This window comes from Protomyctophum bolini (assembly GCF_963924005.1).
Source record: "Protomyctophum bolini genome assembly, chromosome: 16".
Classification (NCBI taxonomy): domain Eukaryota; kingdom Metazoa; phylum Chordata; class Actinopteri; order Myctophiformes; family Myctophidae; genus Protomyctophum; species Protomyctophum bolini.
The window spans coordinates 1,364,138-1,380,452 of NC_137877.1; the positions used below are offsets into that span (position 1 = coordinate 1,364,138).

General features: G+C 46.6%; 1 protein-coding gene across 3 annotated transcripts in view; it reads left to right on the forward strand.

Moving 5' to 3' along the window:
* wdfy3 (WD repeat and FYVE domain containing 3) overlaps positions 1–16,315 on the forward strand; it is a 150,981-nt gene that overhangs the window by 19,826 nt on the left and 114,840 nt on the right. For all 3 annotated transcript variants that reach the window (XM_080786636.1, XM_080786635.1, XM_080786637.1), the window contains exons 2-6: positions 126–348; positions 1,501–1,624; positions 6,346–6,455; positions 10,772–11,002; positions 15,490–15,682. In XM_080786636.1, the coding sequence (XP_080642762.1) occupies positions 166–348; positions 1,501–1,624; positions 6,346–6,455; positions 10,772–11,002; positions 15,490–15,682 (841 nt within the window). In that variant the 5' untranslated portion in view covers positions 126–165. The remainder of the gene's footprint in view (positions 1–125; positions 349–1,500; positions 1,625–6,345; positions 6,456–10,771; positions 11,003–15,489; positions 15,683–16,315) is intronic.

Sequence of the window (16,315 nt, forward strand, 5' to 3'; positions counted from 1 at the left end):
TCTGTCTGTCTGTCTGTCTGTCTGTCTGTCTGTCTGTCTGTCTGTCTGTATTGCAGGGCGGTCTTTGACCTGCCCAAGCCCCTCACCACCCCTCTCTCTCTCTCTCTCTCTCTCTCTGTCTGCAGGGCGGTCTTCGGCCTGCCCGCGCCCCTCCCCAGCACCAGGATGAACATGGTGAAGAGGATCATGGGTCGTCCGCGGCAGGAGGAGTCGTGCAGCCCGCAGGACAACGCCCTGGGCCTCATGCACCTCCGGCGCCTGTTCTCTGAGCTATGCCACCCGCCGCGTCACATGACCCAGAAGGAGCAGGAGGAGAAGCTCTACATGATGCTGCCCGTCTTCAACAGGGTGAGTTCTGACCTGAGATCAGATCCTATCAATGTTCTTCTACATCCTGACAGTTTAAACCATTCTGACCAGAGATCAGATTCTATAAATGTTCTTCTACATCCTGACAGTTTTCCATTCTGACCAGAGATCAGATTCTATGAATGTTCTTCTACATCCTGACAGTTTTCTGAAAAAGCTATGTTTCTATGTCAGTCATATAGCAGATCTACAAGCTCATAGCGTGCCACTCAGTGGTGCGCTATCGATTGTTGATTTAGTCGACTGAAATTTATTTTGTCGGGCCTTGAATGTCGTAATGACTTGCTGAAAATAGCAGATCTACAAGAGCTTGTAGATCTGCTATTTTCAGCATGAAACCAAGTGTTAAAACCCCCCCCCCAAAACACTGACGCGGAGGTGGAGGCGGTGCTTGGAGTCAAAGCCACGACTAGCACTTGACTTCTTCAACCCAGCTATACCCAGGCCTTGTGAACACATGATCTAGCAGTGAGCGTTGTTGGATGAAATGCTCTGTGACCCGTTCTCTCTCTCTCAGAGGGTCAGAGTACAGAAGGACTGGTGGTTATGAATTAGCACACGCTTGGCCCGGTCAGGGGAGAGAGATCCCAGACATTATGATCATGTGTTCAACGCATGCGATGATGGACCACACACGAGCCAGTCGTCTGGAAAAGCTGTGCCTAAACGCTGTAGCCTATAATACGCAATGTGGTTTTATTATTTATAATTTATGCTGTCCTGATTTAGCAAGTGTTTAGCTGGCCAGCGACCATGCAGATAGAATATAAAACACGTTATCAAGAACAGATGCAGTAGAGGGGTTAAAGTTGTTCAATCAATTTTGGGCGAGAACCCCTTTTGGTTGTAAGCATTATGTTATGCTTTAGCTATTTAAAAATAGCAGATCTACAAGCTCGTAGCGCGCCACCGAGTGGCATGCTACGATCTTGTAGGTCTGCTATTTTTTTTTTAATCGAAGAACCACTGACATAGAAACATGGCTTTTTTTCAGAAAACTGTCTAGACATTTATAGAATCGTTCCCAGGTCAAAATGGGTTTTAATAATCATACAATGTTAGTCGTCTAAACCTACAGTTGATTTATTTATTTTTTTGGCTAAACGCTGTTAACCCTTTGGTGTCCTGCAGGTGTTTGGCAACGCTCCTCCCAGCAGCATGACGGAGAAGTTCTCCGACCTCCTCCAGTTCACCACCCAGGTGTCTCGGCTCATGGTGACGGAGATCAGGAGACGGGCCTCCAACAAGTCCACAGGTGAGACAACCAGAGACGTAGAAGGCGTAGGTTCATTTCGGTCTGGCAGCCCGCCAACAGCGTAGACTACTTTTTGTAGGCTTTCCATCCATCCATCCATCTTCAACCGCTTATCCGTAGTCGGGTCGCGGGGCAACAGCTCCACCAGAGTGCTCCAGACTTCCCTCTCCTCCAGAGCAACATTAGTGACTTCCTCCTGGGGGATCCCGAGACGTTCCAAGGGCCAGTGAGTCGATGTGTTTCCTCCAACTGCGCCTTGGTCTGCCCCGGGGTCTCCTCCCAGTGGGACGTGGTCCTTGGTCTGCCCCGGGGTCTCCTCCCAGTGGGACGTGGTCCTTGGTCTGCCCCGGGGTCTCCTCCCAGTGGGACGTGCCTCGAGGACCTCCCTAGGGAAAAACAACACACAGACGTAAAGGGTGTTCAATAGCACTGATTTATGGAACAACACACAGACGTAAAGGGTGTTCAATAGCACTGATTTATGGAACAACACACAGACGTAAAGGGTGTTCAATAGCACTGATTTATGGAACAACACACAGACGCAAAGGGTGTTCAATAGCACTGATTTATAGAACAACACACATACATAAAGGGTGTTCAATAGCACTGATTTATGGAACAACACACAGACGTAAAGGGTGTTCAATATAGCACTGAGTTATGAAACAACACACAGACGTAAAGGGTGTTCAATAGCACTGATTTATAGAACAACACACATACATAAAGGGTGTTCAATAGCACTGATTTATGGAACAACACACAGACGTAAAGGGTGTTCAATAGCACTGATTTATGGAACAACACACAGACGTAAAGGGTGTTCAATAGCACTGATTTATAGAACAACACACATACATAAAGGGTGTTCAATAGCACTGATTTATGGAACAACACAGACACACAGACGTAAAGGGTGTTCAATAGCACTGATTTATGGAACAACACACAGACGTAAAGGGTGTTCAATAGCACTGATTTATGAAACAACACACAGACGTAAAGGGTGTTCAATAGCACTGATTTATGAAACAACACACAGACGTAAAGGGTGTTCAATAGCACTGATTTATGGAACAACACACAGACGTAAAGGGTGTTCAATAGCACTGATTTATGAAACAACACACAGACGTAAAGGGTGTTCAATAGCACTGATTTATGAAACAACACACAGACGTAAAGGGTGTTCAATAGCACTGATTTATGAAACAACACACAGACGTAAAGGGTGTTCAATAGCACTGATTTATGCAACAACACACAGACGTAAAGGGTGTTCAATAGCACTGATTTATGGAACAACACACAGACGTGAAGGGTGTTCAATAGCACTGATTTATGAAACAACACACAGACGTAAAGGGTGTTCAATATAGCACTGATTTATGAAACAACACACAGACGTAAAGGGTGTTCAATAGCACTGATTTATGAAACAACACACAGACGTAAAGGGTGTTCAATAGCACTGATTTATGCAACAACACACAGACGTAAAGGGTGTTCAATAGCACTGATTTATGCAACAACACACAGACGTAAAGGGTGTTCAATAGCACTGATTTATGGAACAACACACAGACGTAAAGGGTGTTCAATAGCACTGATTTATGGAACAACACACAGATGTAAAGGGTGTTCAATAGAACTGATTTATAGAACAACACACAGACGTAAAGGGTGTTCAATAGCACTGATTTATGAAACGACACACAGACGTAAAGGGTGTTCAATATAGCACTGATTTATGAAACAACACACAGACGTAAAGGGTGTTCAATATAGCACTGATTTATGCCACAGAAAAAACTAAAACCTCCCATCGCTACTTATGAAAACATACATGTTCAGAAAACCCTTTTGTTTCTCCTGCTTTATCTTTTACATGTTTGTCTTTTCTCCTTGTATCTGTTGAATAAAAAGGGGTGGGTGATAATATCCCAGACAGTCACTTCAACTAGATGCAGCTTTAGTGCTGACACAGCACACGTCTGTTCCGGGTTTCTTAACCAGCGGGTGGATGGAAGTGAAGCTGATCTCAGGTCAGAATGGGTTAACCAGCGGGTGGATGGAAGTGAAGCTGATCTCAGGTCAGAATGGGTTAACCAGCGGGTGGATGGAAGTGAAGCTCTGCACGCCGGCCAGAAAACACCGGAAACACTTTGCCGACGCTGCAAGTTTCATTTCCATCCACCAGCTGTTTAAAGCTCTGTAAGAGACGCTGAAGCTGCGTTTTGCAGAATGCGACTGTCTGGGAGTACCTAATGTACTCCCAGACAGTCACAGGTGATACGTCTGTCCCATGATTACATAACTGGGTCCTGTTTGGTCGCTAGACTGGGTCCTGGTTGGTCGTTAGCCTGGGTCCTGGTTGGTCGTTAGCCTGGGTCCTGGTTGGTCGTTAGCCTGGGTCCTGGTTGGTCGTTAGCCTGGGTCCTGGTTGGTCGTTAGCCTGGGTCCTGGTTGGTCGTTAGCCTGGGTCCTGGTTGGTCGTTAGCCTGGGTCCTGGTTGGTCGTTAGCCTGGGTCCTGGTTGGTCGTTAGCCTGGGTCCTGGTTGGTCGTTAGCCTGGGTCCTGGTTGGTCGTTAGCCTGGGTCCTGGTTGGTCGTTAGCCTGGGTCCTGGTTGGTCGTTAGCCTGGGTCCTGGTTGGTCGTTAGCCTGGGTCCTGGTTGGTCGTTAGCCTGGGTCCTGGTTGGTCGTTAGCCTGGGTCCTGGTTGGTCGTTAGCCTGGGTCCTGGTTGGTCGTTAGCCTGGGTCCTGGTTGGTCGTTAGCCTGGGTCCTGGTTGGTCGTTAGCCTGGGTCCTGGTTGGTCGTTAGCCTGGGTCCTGGTTGGTCGTTAGCCTGGGTCCTGGTTGGTCGTTAGCCTGGGTCCTGGTTGGTCGTTAGCCTGGGTCCTGGTTGGTCGTTAGCCTGGGTCCTGGTTGGTCGTTAGCCTGGGTCCTGGTTGGTCGTTAGCCTGGGTCCTGGTTGGTCGTTAGCCTGGGTCCTGGTTGGTCGTTAGCCTGGGTCCTGGTTGGTCGTTAGCCTGGGTCCTGGTTGGTCGTTAGCCTGGGTCCTGGTTGGTCGTTAGCCTGGGTCCTGGTTGGTCGTTAGCCTGGGTCCTGGTTGGTCGTTAGCCTGGGTCCTGGTTGGTCGTTAGCCTGGGTCCTGGTTGGTCGTTAGCCTGGGTCCTGGTTGGTCGTTAGCCTGGGTCCTGGTTGGTCGTTAGCCTGGGTCCTGGTTGGTCGTTAGCCTGGGTCCTGGTTGGTCGTTAGCCTGGGTCCTGGTTGGTCGTTAGCCTGGGTCCTGGTTGGTCGTTAGCCTGGGTCCTGGTTGGTCGTTAGCCTGGGTCCTGGTTGGTCGTTAGCCTGGGTCCTGGTTGGTCGTTAGCCTGGGTCCTGGTTGGCCCCTAATCTGCCCCTAATCTGCCCTCGGGGCAACTTCTGTAGCGATGGCAGAGTCGTCTGGCCTTGCCAGGCTAGGTCAACTAAGGATATGAGGGTTTAACTTAACCCATTCTGGGCAGGAACCCCTTTTGGTGTTTAAGCATTATGTTACACGTTAGCTATTGAAAAATAGCAGATCTACAAGCTCATATGAACTTGTAGGTCTGCTATTTTTGAAAAATCGTGAAAATGTGCCTTTTTTGAGAACCACTGACATAAGGTTTTTCAAAAAACTGTCAGGATTTCGAAGAATGGGCCTAATTGGGTTAAGCATTGTTATACTTTAGCTATTGAAAAATAGCAGATCTACAAGGGGTCCCTGGAACAACATATGTTCAGATGGGGGTCGGCGGCCAATTACATACATTTCTGGGGGTCCTGACATACAGAAACGTGATGTTTTAACCCTGTGAGAACCACTGATATAGAAACATGAGGTTTTTCATAAAACGGAATACTTTTTTAACCCATTCTGACCGGGCACCCATTTTGGTGTTAGCATCATGTTATGCTTTACCTATTGAAAAATAGCAGATCTACAAGCTCATATCGCGCCACCGAGTGGCGCGATACGAGCTTGTAGGTCTGCTATTTTTGAAAAATTCGAAGAACGACTGACATTTTTAGAATCTGATCTCAGGTCAGCATGGGTTGATCAGACCAGTGTGTGTCCAGTGGAAAACCTCGTATGAATCTGATCTCAGGTCAGAATGGGTTAATCGGCATCAGAACAAAATGAGTGACGAAGTGGTTGAAGGAACTACAGCGTGGGCCTAATGGAACGGGACAGCTCACCTCCAGCACGCAGACTTTTATTGCATTTTATCAGTTTATCATTTTATCATTTCATCCAGCCAACTGGGTCTGTGGCTGGACTCTGTGCTCCGGCATAATTCAATAGAGGAATACAGTAGCTGCTAGACACCGTATTGATCCCCATGGAAATCTCCTCCAGTGTTCTATGATTTTATTTTACCACTAAGTACAGACAGGACATCGACAGTGTAGTGACTACAGTCTGTACAGAGCACCAGACGGGTGTCTGTGGAACGTGTCGGTGGGGAAAACCTCGATTGAACGTCGATTAATCGATTTTTTTGGGTCAGCCCTACGAAACATAGAAGGCCCTGTCCGTCCCCCCAGGTGCGGTACTTGGCCTTGCGGACCTTCAGGAGGTTGGCTTCAGTGGACCTGGATTCTACGTGCTAAAATGTTCTCTGTGTGTGTGTGTGTGTGTGTGTGTGTGTGTGTGTGTGTGTGTGTGTGTGCGTGTGCGTGCGTGTTACAGAGGCAGCCAGTCGGGCCATAGTCCAGTTCCTGGAGGTCAACCAGAGTGAGGAGACCAGCAGAGGATGGATGCTCCTCACCACCATCAACCTGCTGGCTTCATCTGGACAGGTTGGTGTTATTACCCTGTTGGTACATTTATTACCCTGTTGGGTTCATGTATTACCCTGTTGGGTTCATCTGGATAGGTTGGTACCTCCATGGTACATTCATTACCCTGTTGGGTTCATGTATTACCCTGTTGGGTTCATCTGGATAGGTTGGTACCTCCATGGTACATTCATTACCCTGTTGGGTTCATTTATTACCCTGTTGGGTTCATCAGGTACAGGTTGGTACCTCCATGGTACATTCATTACCCTGTTGGGTTCATTTATTACCCTGTTGGGTTCATCAGGTACAGGTTGGTACCTCCATGGTACATTCATTACCCTGTTGGGTTCATTTATTACCCTGTTGGGTTCATGTATTACCCTGTTGGGTTCATCAGGTACAGGTTGGTACCACCATGCATCTACACACAACACTGTATTAATCTGTTTTTTGTGTCTGACTCAATAATTGACCTGCATATTCTTGGAGTCTCCCGCGGGACATTTCTTTTGGTAAATCGTTTATGATCAGCTGAAATCAGATCAGTTCGTGTAAGTCAGCCTCTGCACTGTGTGTGTGTGTGTGTGTGTGTGTGTGTGTGTGTGTGTGTGTGTGTGTGTGTGTGTGTGTGTGTGTGTGTGTGTGTGTGTGTGTGTGTGTGTGTGTGTGTGTGTGTGTGTGTGTGTGTGTGTGTGTGTGTGTGCGTGCGTGCGTGTACATCTGTATTCCCCTTGCTGTGGGTTTCAGACAGACACACAAAAGCTTGTCTTGGCAGCCTCCCTCTGTCTGATGTCACCACATCTCTCTCTCTCTCTCTCTCTCTCCTCTGTCCTGTCCTGTCCTCCTGGTCTCCTACTCTCCCCATAGTAACTAATTGCACAATGATGTGTTCAAACACACACACACACACACACACACACACACACACACACACACACACACACACACACACACACACACACACAGAGGATGTGTATTTACTGTTCAGGAGAGGAGAAAAAAGTAGTTCTAATGCCACAGCTGCTGGTGTTGCTCTCTGTCCTCCCAGTCAGCCAGCAGTCAGTCAGTCAGTCAGTCAGTCAGTCAGTCAGTCAGTCAGTCAGTCAGTCAGTCAGTCAGCCAGCCAGTCAGTCAGTCAGTCAGTCAGTCAGTCAGTCAGTCAGTCAGTCAGTCAGTCAGTCAGTCAGTCATGTGCTACAGTACGGTATGTGATGTCTGTCTGTACATTTATCATTATAATTGACTGTTCTGTCAACCTTGACCTCAAGACACACAGCAGGGGGTCAGTACCTCCACACCGCCAAACCCTCACACATACATGCACGTACGCATGAACACACACACACATGCGCACACACACACACACACACACACACACACACACACACACACACACACACACACACACACACACACACACACACACACACACACACACACACATGCGCACACACACACACACACACACACACACACACACACACACACATGCGCACACACACACACACACACACACACACACGCACACACGCACACACACACACACACACACACACACACACACACACACACACACGCACACAGTCAGAATCCCTGGCATCGTTTTAGAATGAAACCCTTTGTCCTTAGAATAGACTACTTGTCCACATACTGTAAGTAACAGTAAATGTTTTATTCGGAAAAACAACTACAAAGAAATGTGTAACCGTTTGACTGACCCAATATGACCCATGGAGATTATCCCCATGGCAACCAGCGCTGCCCCAGGAGCGGTTATTAACCCATGGCGACCTGGCAGATTGTAAAAATAATAAAGAATAAGTCCTAGCAGTTTTAAATCTAAAATGACATCAATGCTTTACCGGATTAAATGGACAAAGACGAGCAATAGCAGATCTACAAGCTCTGTGCCGCGCTACGAGTTTGTAGGTCTGCTGTTTTTGAAAAATCGTGAAAGATTTAGTAATTCTCATCCGCAGTCTCCCCACATAAAAACACAAGACCGAACAAGCAACAGTACCTATTAGGAAACATACATACACAAGGAAACAACGGTGTAAAGTGCATCTATATCATTTAAGTAAGTATAACCTGTGCATAAGGTACAGCATGGCTTTCAAATTATAGAGAATTCAAGTCATATAGGACTTGCTGTCAAAGTGCACTAGACTATTAAAGTGCGTTCAGACTTGAATGGTTAGAGAGGCGTGATTACATACAAAGTCAACGCAAAGAGCAGAAGTTGCGCGAATGGGCGCGGCACGGCACAAATGGGACGAACCGAGAAGAATATTTAAAGGTATATTCAGTGATTTCACTTAATTCCAAATATCACTTATTTTTTTGTTTTGTTGTGATAATCCTCTCTACTATAGAGTGTGCTGACCATATAAGGAGTTCCTCCCTGTCCCCAGTTAACCCCTGGGGGTCAAAAAACCTTAGGTTTCGTTTTTGGTTCTCTATCCTGATTGGATGAAAGCTTGGGTCCCAAGGCAAAAACGAAACCTAAGGTTTTTTGAGTGAAATCACTGAATATACCTTTAAATTAAAGTCTGAACGCACCATTAGAATCTGTGGCATAACAATGTTTTTCCAGCCCTCAATGTAATATTGAGAGAACATCATTGTCTGTGTGGTTCTTCCCCAGTAAGCCGTATGTGTCCCTGATAGCAGCGTGTTGTTAGCGTATTAGCATATGGTTCATGCTGGATAGCGGCGTGTTGTTAGCGGTAGTGCATTAGCATATGGTTCATGCTGGGAGCTACAGGACTTCAGCATCTCAGCCATTAGTCATGGAAGGTCACTGAGGTGCAGCTGGTTGAGCTTCAAGGGAAATGGAAGCCCATTACCAGCGTTTGTATATACAGTAGATGCAGCTGGAAGTCTACACTTAGTCTTACACAATTACACAATTCATTCATAAAGGCGTATTATATTTGTTAAAATGTGTAAAAACAAACGAATGTGCATGCACATTGTGTTCACTGACCACGCACGCACGCACGAGCACTGAATGACAGTTTACACTGTCATGCAGCGTAAACACTGCGTGTGGTCTTAGATTTCCCCTCATTATTAGAACAGCGCGTTGGTCAGAAAGACCCTCACATGGTGGTCTCTGTCGGGATGGAAACCTCTTGTCTGACGCCCGGCCTAAACCGTCCAGGATTCACATTCCAAAACGGCAAAAGTAGCAGATCTATGAGCTCAATGCGCGTCGCTTCGCTTCGCCATCTGCTACTTCTGATGCTTTTGCATCGGGCCTAAATGGGAACTATAGACCGCAAGTACCCTTTTTTTGGTGCTATAATACCTTCTGGAATCAGTGTTTTGACTGTATCTGTTCTTACATGTTTGTCTTAATAATTCAATCAGTCAAGTAGGGCTAAATTAAAGCTCTGACACTTTAGAATGCCCTGCCTGAGGAGGACAGGAGACGAGGACGGAGCGCTGCCTCGTTTTAAATCACTTTTTTTTACAAAAAGCTGTGCCTGTTTGACCTGTTTATCGTTCTGTTTCATTGGTTTCATGTCATGTTTTACCTGTTATCGTTCGGTTTCATTGGTTTCATGTCATGTGCTGTGAATGTTTCTGTTTTAATCACGGTGTGACATTGTTCTCACAAGGTGCTAAACTAATAAATGCAACGCCCGGTTCTCCCGCATGGAAAGCCAACATCTTAACCACTGATAAGCCGAAGAGAACTCCCTTATAGCTCGGGGTTAGAGTTAAGGTTAGGTAAGAGAACGGCCTTATAGCTCGGGGGTTAAGGTTAGGGTTAGGTAAGAGAACTCCCTTATATTCCCCCGGGGGCAGATATTAGACTTTCTAGGTCATCGGGCGGAGGTTTATGAGCCACTCCAGCTACACTCCACCCGCTGTTGACCTCCGACCCCCCGTGGGGGGAAACCCCATCATGGGTCACGGCTCCAATGATGGCTTAATGGTTTTTCCACGCGGGAGACCTCGGTTTGAAACCTGGGTTTGAGACCCCGGCGATGCATATAAAGATAATTTATTTGATCACTGCATGTAACGGCGGTAAGGGGCGGTGGCTCAGCGGTAGAGTGGCTAGATGGTAAACAAGCAAGGTTGCCGGTTCGAACTCTGTGGGCTCCCCCAGAGTTGGTGTCGAAGTGTCCTTGAGCAAGACTCTGAACGAACCACCGATTGCTCCTGATGTGCTGGTTGGTGCCTTGCATGGTTTCCGCCGCCATCGGTGTGTGAATGAATGAATGTAATGTACAGTCTATGTAAAGGCGCTATATAAATGCACCATTTACCATTTTACCATTCAACTGATGTTCCTCTCTCTCTCTCTCTCTCTCTCTCAGAAAACGGTGGACTGCATGACCACCATGTCGGTCCCCTCCACGCTGGTGAAGTGTCTCTACCTGTTCTTTGACCTGCCCCACATGGTGGGGGAGGGGCTGCCCCCCGCCTGCCCCCCCACCGCCCCCCCGCCTCCACCCCCCACCCCCCCCACCCAGGACAAGACCCCGGGGGGGGGCCAGGAGCTGCCCCTGGCCGACCGCCGCGCGCTGCTCCAGAAGGTCTTCGTCCAGGTACGGTCTCACTCCGCTCCACGTTTTAGTTTCAGTCATAGTCTGTTGAATAGTTTGCTTTTAGTCTCAGTCGCAGTTTAGTCACCTGGAATGTTTTAGTCTTAAGGTCAAACTCATTATACACACTGGAGAATTGGCGACGCGATATATTCGTGCGAATAATTCGCATTTTAAAATAAACTATTGAAGTCCATGCAAGCTTCCACATCAGTGGCGAATGTGCGAAAGTGCGACCGTTTTCGCTCTTTATTTGATCGCTCTGGTGTCGTATTTTGCAGAGATTCGCAGGCGAACTGCAACATGCAATATTTCGCATTTTCAGATCACTTATTCGCATCGCGTCGCCGATTCGCCAGTGTGTAATGACCTTTAGTCTAGTTTTAGTCGACTAAATATAAGATTTCTACAGTCTACAGTTGATTATTTTGGCGGGCCTTGATGCCGTCGGAATGACTGTAGATCTGCTATTTTCAGCATGCAACCAAGTGTAAAATAACTCATACTGGATCTCTTGTCCACTAGTCCCTTGCTGACATTTTAGTCTAGTTTTTATTTGTTGACGAAATCGTCAGTATATTTAGTCCTATAGTTTTAGTCGTCATAGCTTAGTTTTCAAGTAGTTTCCTTTTGTGTTTTCGTCAGTGAAAAAAGGTAGTCGACGAACATCTTTCGTCTTGGTTTTAGTCGACGAAAACAACACTGTTATCTATAAGTATATTCTTGTAGATTGTATATATCATAGAGCACCGAAGTCCTGACGTAACTCGCTCATCCCTTCCATTCCCCTGGTTCTAAAGTCCTGACGTAACTCGCTCATCCCTTCCATTCCCCTGGTTCTAAAGTCCTGACGTAACTCGCTCATCCCTTCCATTCCCCTGGTTCTAAAGTCCTGACGTAACTCGCTCATCCCTTCCATTCCCCTGGTTCTAAAGTCCTGACGTAACTCGCTCATCCCCTCCATTCCCCTGGTTCTAAAGTCCTGACGTAACTCGCTCATCCCCTCCATTCCCCTGGTTCTAAAGTCCTGACGTCACTCGCTCATCCCTTCCATTCCCCTGGTTCTAAAGTCCTGACGTAACTCGCTCATCCCGACCATTCCCCTGGTTCTAAAGTCCTGACGTAACTCGCTCATCCCTCCATTCCCCTGGTTCTAAAGTCCTGACGTAACTCGCTCATCCCTTCCATTCCCCTGGTTCTAAAGTCCTGACGTAACTCGCTCATCCCTTCCATTCCCCTGGTTCTAAAGTCCTGACGTAACTCGCTCATCCCGACCATTCCCCTGGTTCGCGGAAGTAATGTCTCTATGGAGAATAACATGGGGTGATCTTAATATCGTCTACTATAAGCGTTGTGGTCCAAAAATAAACAAGCTGTCTCTGCGTTATTGTCATAGAGGTGTCTCTGTATCGTTTGCAACAGTCAGTCACTCATATAACGATACAGTCTGCTTCTAGCGGAAATTTAACTAATTCAGCAGCAGTAACATTAGCGTTTTCTCTCAGTCAGTTGATTCTTCATATCCATATGAGTGAAGCGGCCGGGGTGACATGTTTATTTTTCAAACACAGTTCTTGTATGAGGCGATCTAAAAATCCTCCTATGGCGATTTCAATGCAACTAAACAAATACATGAACCCGGGGACTGACGCCCTCTACTGGAAGTGACGTCAGACTTTGGTGCTCTATTGTGTAGATCCTTTCTGGTGCCAGTCTGTCATCACTAAGGTTCCTCTAATATTAATATTATTATTATTAGGGTTCCTCTAAGCCTGTAGGACTAGCTTTAGTTACATGATGTACAGTAGATTTATTATGGAGGAACACAGAGCTCTAATTAAACCAGACTGATGCCACTGGGGAGTCTCATCTCACAACTGGAGCACATGTATTAATAAATAAGTGCATTCTAGTTGTTACAGTAACAGCAGGCGGGCAACTCTCTACAGTTTATTCTAGTTGTTACAGTAGGCGGTACAGTAACTCTCTCTACAGTTTATTCTGGTTGTTACAGTAGGCGGTACAGTAACTCTCTCTACAGTTTATTCTGGTTGTTACAGTAGGCGGTACAGTAACTCTCTCTACAGTTTATTCTGGTTGTTACAGTAGGCGGTACAGTAACTCTCTACAGTTTATTCTGGTTGTTACAGTAGGCGGTACAGTAACTCTCTCTACAGTTTATTCTGGTTGTTACAGTAGGCGGTACAGTAACTCTCTCTACAGTTTATTCTGGTTGTTACAGTAGGCGGTACAGTAACTCTCTCTACAGTTTATTCTGGTTGTTACAGTAGGCGGTACAGTAACTCTCTCTACAGTTTATTCTGGTTGTTACAGTAGGCGGTACAGTAACTCTCTCTACAGTTTATTCTGGTTGTTACAGTAGGCGGTACAGTAACTCTCTCTACAGTTTATTCTGGTTGTTACAGTAGGCGGTACAGTAACTCTCTCTACAGTTTATTCTGGTTGTTACAGTAGGCGGTACAGTAACTCTCTCTACAGTTTATTCTGGTTGTTACAGTAGGCGGTACAGTAACTCTCTCTACAGTTTATTCTGGTTGTTACAGTAGGCGGTACAGTAACTCTCTCTACAGTTTATTCTAGTTGTTACAGTAGGCGGTACAGTAACTCTCTCTACAGTTTATTCTGGTTGTTACAGTAGGCGGTACAGTAACTCTCTCTACAGTTTAATAAGTGCATCCTGGTTGTTACAGTAGGCGGTACAGTAACTCTCTCTACAGTTTAATAAGTGCATTCTAGTTGTTGCAGTAGGCGGTACAGTAACTCTCTCTACAGTTTAATAAGTGCATTCTGGTTGTTACAGTAGGTGGTACAGTAACTCTCTCTACAGTTTAATAAGTGCATTCTAGTTGTTGCAGTAGGCGGTACAGTAACTCTCTCTACAGTTTAATAAGTGCATTCTGGTTGTTACAGTAGGCGGTACAGTAACTCTCTCTACAGTTTAATAAGTGCATTCTGGTTGTTACAGTAGGCGGTACAGTAACTCTCTCTACAGTTTATTCTAGTTGTTACAGTAGGCGGTACAGTAACTCTCTCTACAGTTTATTCTAGTTGTTACAGTAGGCGGTACAGTAACTCTCTCTACAGTTTAATAAGTGCATTCTGGTTGTTACAGTAGCCGATACAGTAACTCTCTCTACAGTTTAATAAGTGCATTCTGGTTGTTACAGTAGGCGGTACAGTAACTCTCTCTACAGTTTAATAAGTGCATTCTGGTTGTTACAGTAGGCGGTACAGTAACTCTCTCTACAGTTTAATAAGTGCATTCTAGTTGTTACAGTAGGCGGTACAGTAACTCTCTCTACAGTTTAATAAGTGCATTCTGGTTGTTACAGTAGGCGGTACAGTAACTCTCTCTACAGTTTAATAAGTGCATTCTGGTTGTTACAGTAGGCGGTACAGTAACTCTCTCTACAGTTTAATAAGTGCATTCTGGTTGTTACAGTAGGCAGTACAGTAACTCTCTCTACAGTTTATTCTAGTTGTTACAGTAGGCGGTACAGTAACTCTCTCTACAGTTTAATAAGTGCATTCTGGTTGTTACAGTAGGCGGTACAGTAACTCTCTCTACAGTTTAATAAGTGCATTCTAGTTGTTACAGTAGGCGGTACAGTAACTCTCTCTACAGTTTATTCTAGTTGTTACAGTAGGCGGTACAGTAACTCTCTCTACAGTTTATTAAGTGCATTCTAGTTGTTACAGTAGGCGGTACAGTAACTCTCTCTACAGTTTAATAAGTGCATTCTAGTTGTTACAGTAGGCGGTACAGTAACTCTCTCTACAGTTTCACTGCTTGATACGAGGCCATTTTATTTGTGTGTTCATTTATTTTTGGGGACATTTCCCCCATTCTCATTCTACACTTCTACACCCCAATGTAGTCCAATGCATTAATGTAGTCCAATTGATTAATGTAGTCCAATTAATTAATGTAGTCCAATGAATTAAGGTCATTACACACTGGCGAATTGGCGACGCGATATATTCGTGCGAATAATTCACATTTAAAAAGAAACAATTGAAGTCCATGCAAGCTTCCACATCAGTGGCGAATGTGCGACCGTTTTCGCTCTTTATTTGATCGCTCTGGTGTCGTATTTTGCAGATATTCGCAGGCGAACTGCAACATGCAATATTTCACATTTTCAGATTGCGTCGCTAATTTGCCAGTGTGTAATGATCTTAAGCCTTCATGCATCTCTCTCTCTCTCTATCTATCTCTCTCTCTCTCTCTCTCTCTCTATCTCTATCTCTATCTCTATCTCTATCTCTATCTCTATCTCTCTCTCTCTCTCTCTCTCTCTCTCTCTCTCTCTCTCTCTCTCTCTCTCTCTCTCTCTCTCTCTCTCTCTCTCTCTCTCTCTCTCTCTCTCTATGTCTCTGATGTCTCTCTCTCCCCCCCCCTCCAGATCCTGGTGAAGCTGTGCAGCTTCGTGTCTCTCTCTCTGATGTCTCTCTCTCTCTCTCCATAGATCCTGGTGAAGCTGTGCAGCTTCGTGTCCCCGGCGGAGGAGCTGGCCCAGAAGGACGACCTCCAGCTCCTCTTCAGCGCCATCACGTCGTGGTGCCCCCCCCACAACCTGCCCTGGAGGAAGAGCGCCGGGGAGGTTCTGACCACCATCTCCCGCCACGGCCTGAGCCTCAACGTGGTCAAATACATACACGGTACGTAGATCACTGCCCCCTGGTGGTCAAATACATCCACCGTACGTAGTTTAGTTCACTGCCCCCTGGTGGTCAAATACATCCACGCTACGTAGTTCACTGCCCCCTGGTGGTCAAATACATCCACGGTACGTAGTTTAGTTTACTGCCCCCTGGTGGTCAAATACATCCACGGTACGTAGTTTAGTTCACTGCCCCCTGGTGGTCAAATACATCCACGCTACGTAGTTCACTGCCCCCTGGTGGTCAAATACATCCACGCTACGTAGTTCACTGCCCCCTGGTGGTCAAATACATCCACGGTACGTAGTTTAGTTCACACCCTGGTCAAGCTGCCTCCCCCTGGCCAGCCGGGGCGCCTGGTGGAGGGGAAAGGAACTGGTCTCTATACTGCCTCCCCCTGGCCAGCCGGGGCGCCTGGTGGAGGGGAAAGGAACTGGTCTCTATACTGCCTCCCCCTGGCCAGCCGGGGCGCCTGGTGGAGGGGAAAGGAACTGGTCTCTATACTGCCTCCCCCTGGCCAGCCGGGGCGCCTGATGGAAGGGAAAGGAACTGGTCTCTATACTGCCTCCCCCTGGCCAGCCGGGGCGCCTGATGGAGGGGAAAGGAACTGGTCTCTATACTGCCTCCCCC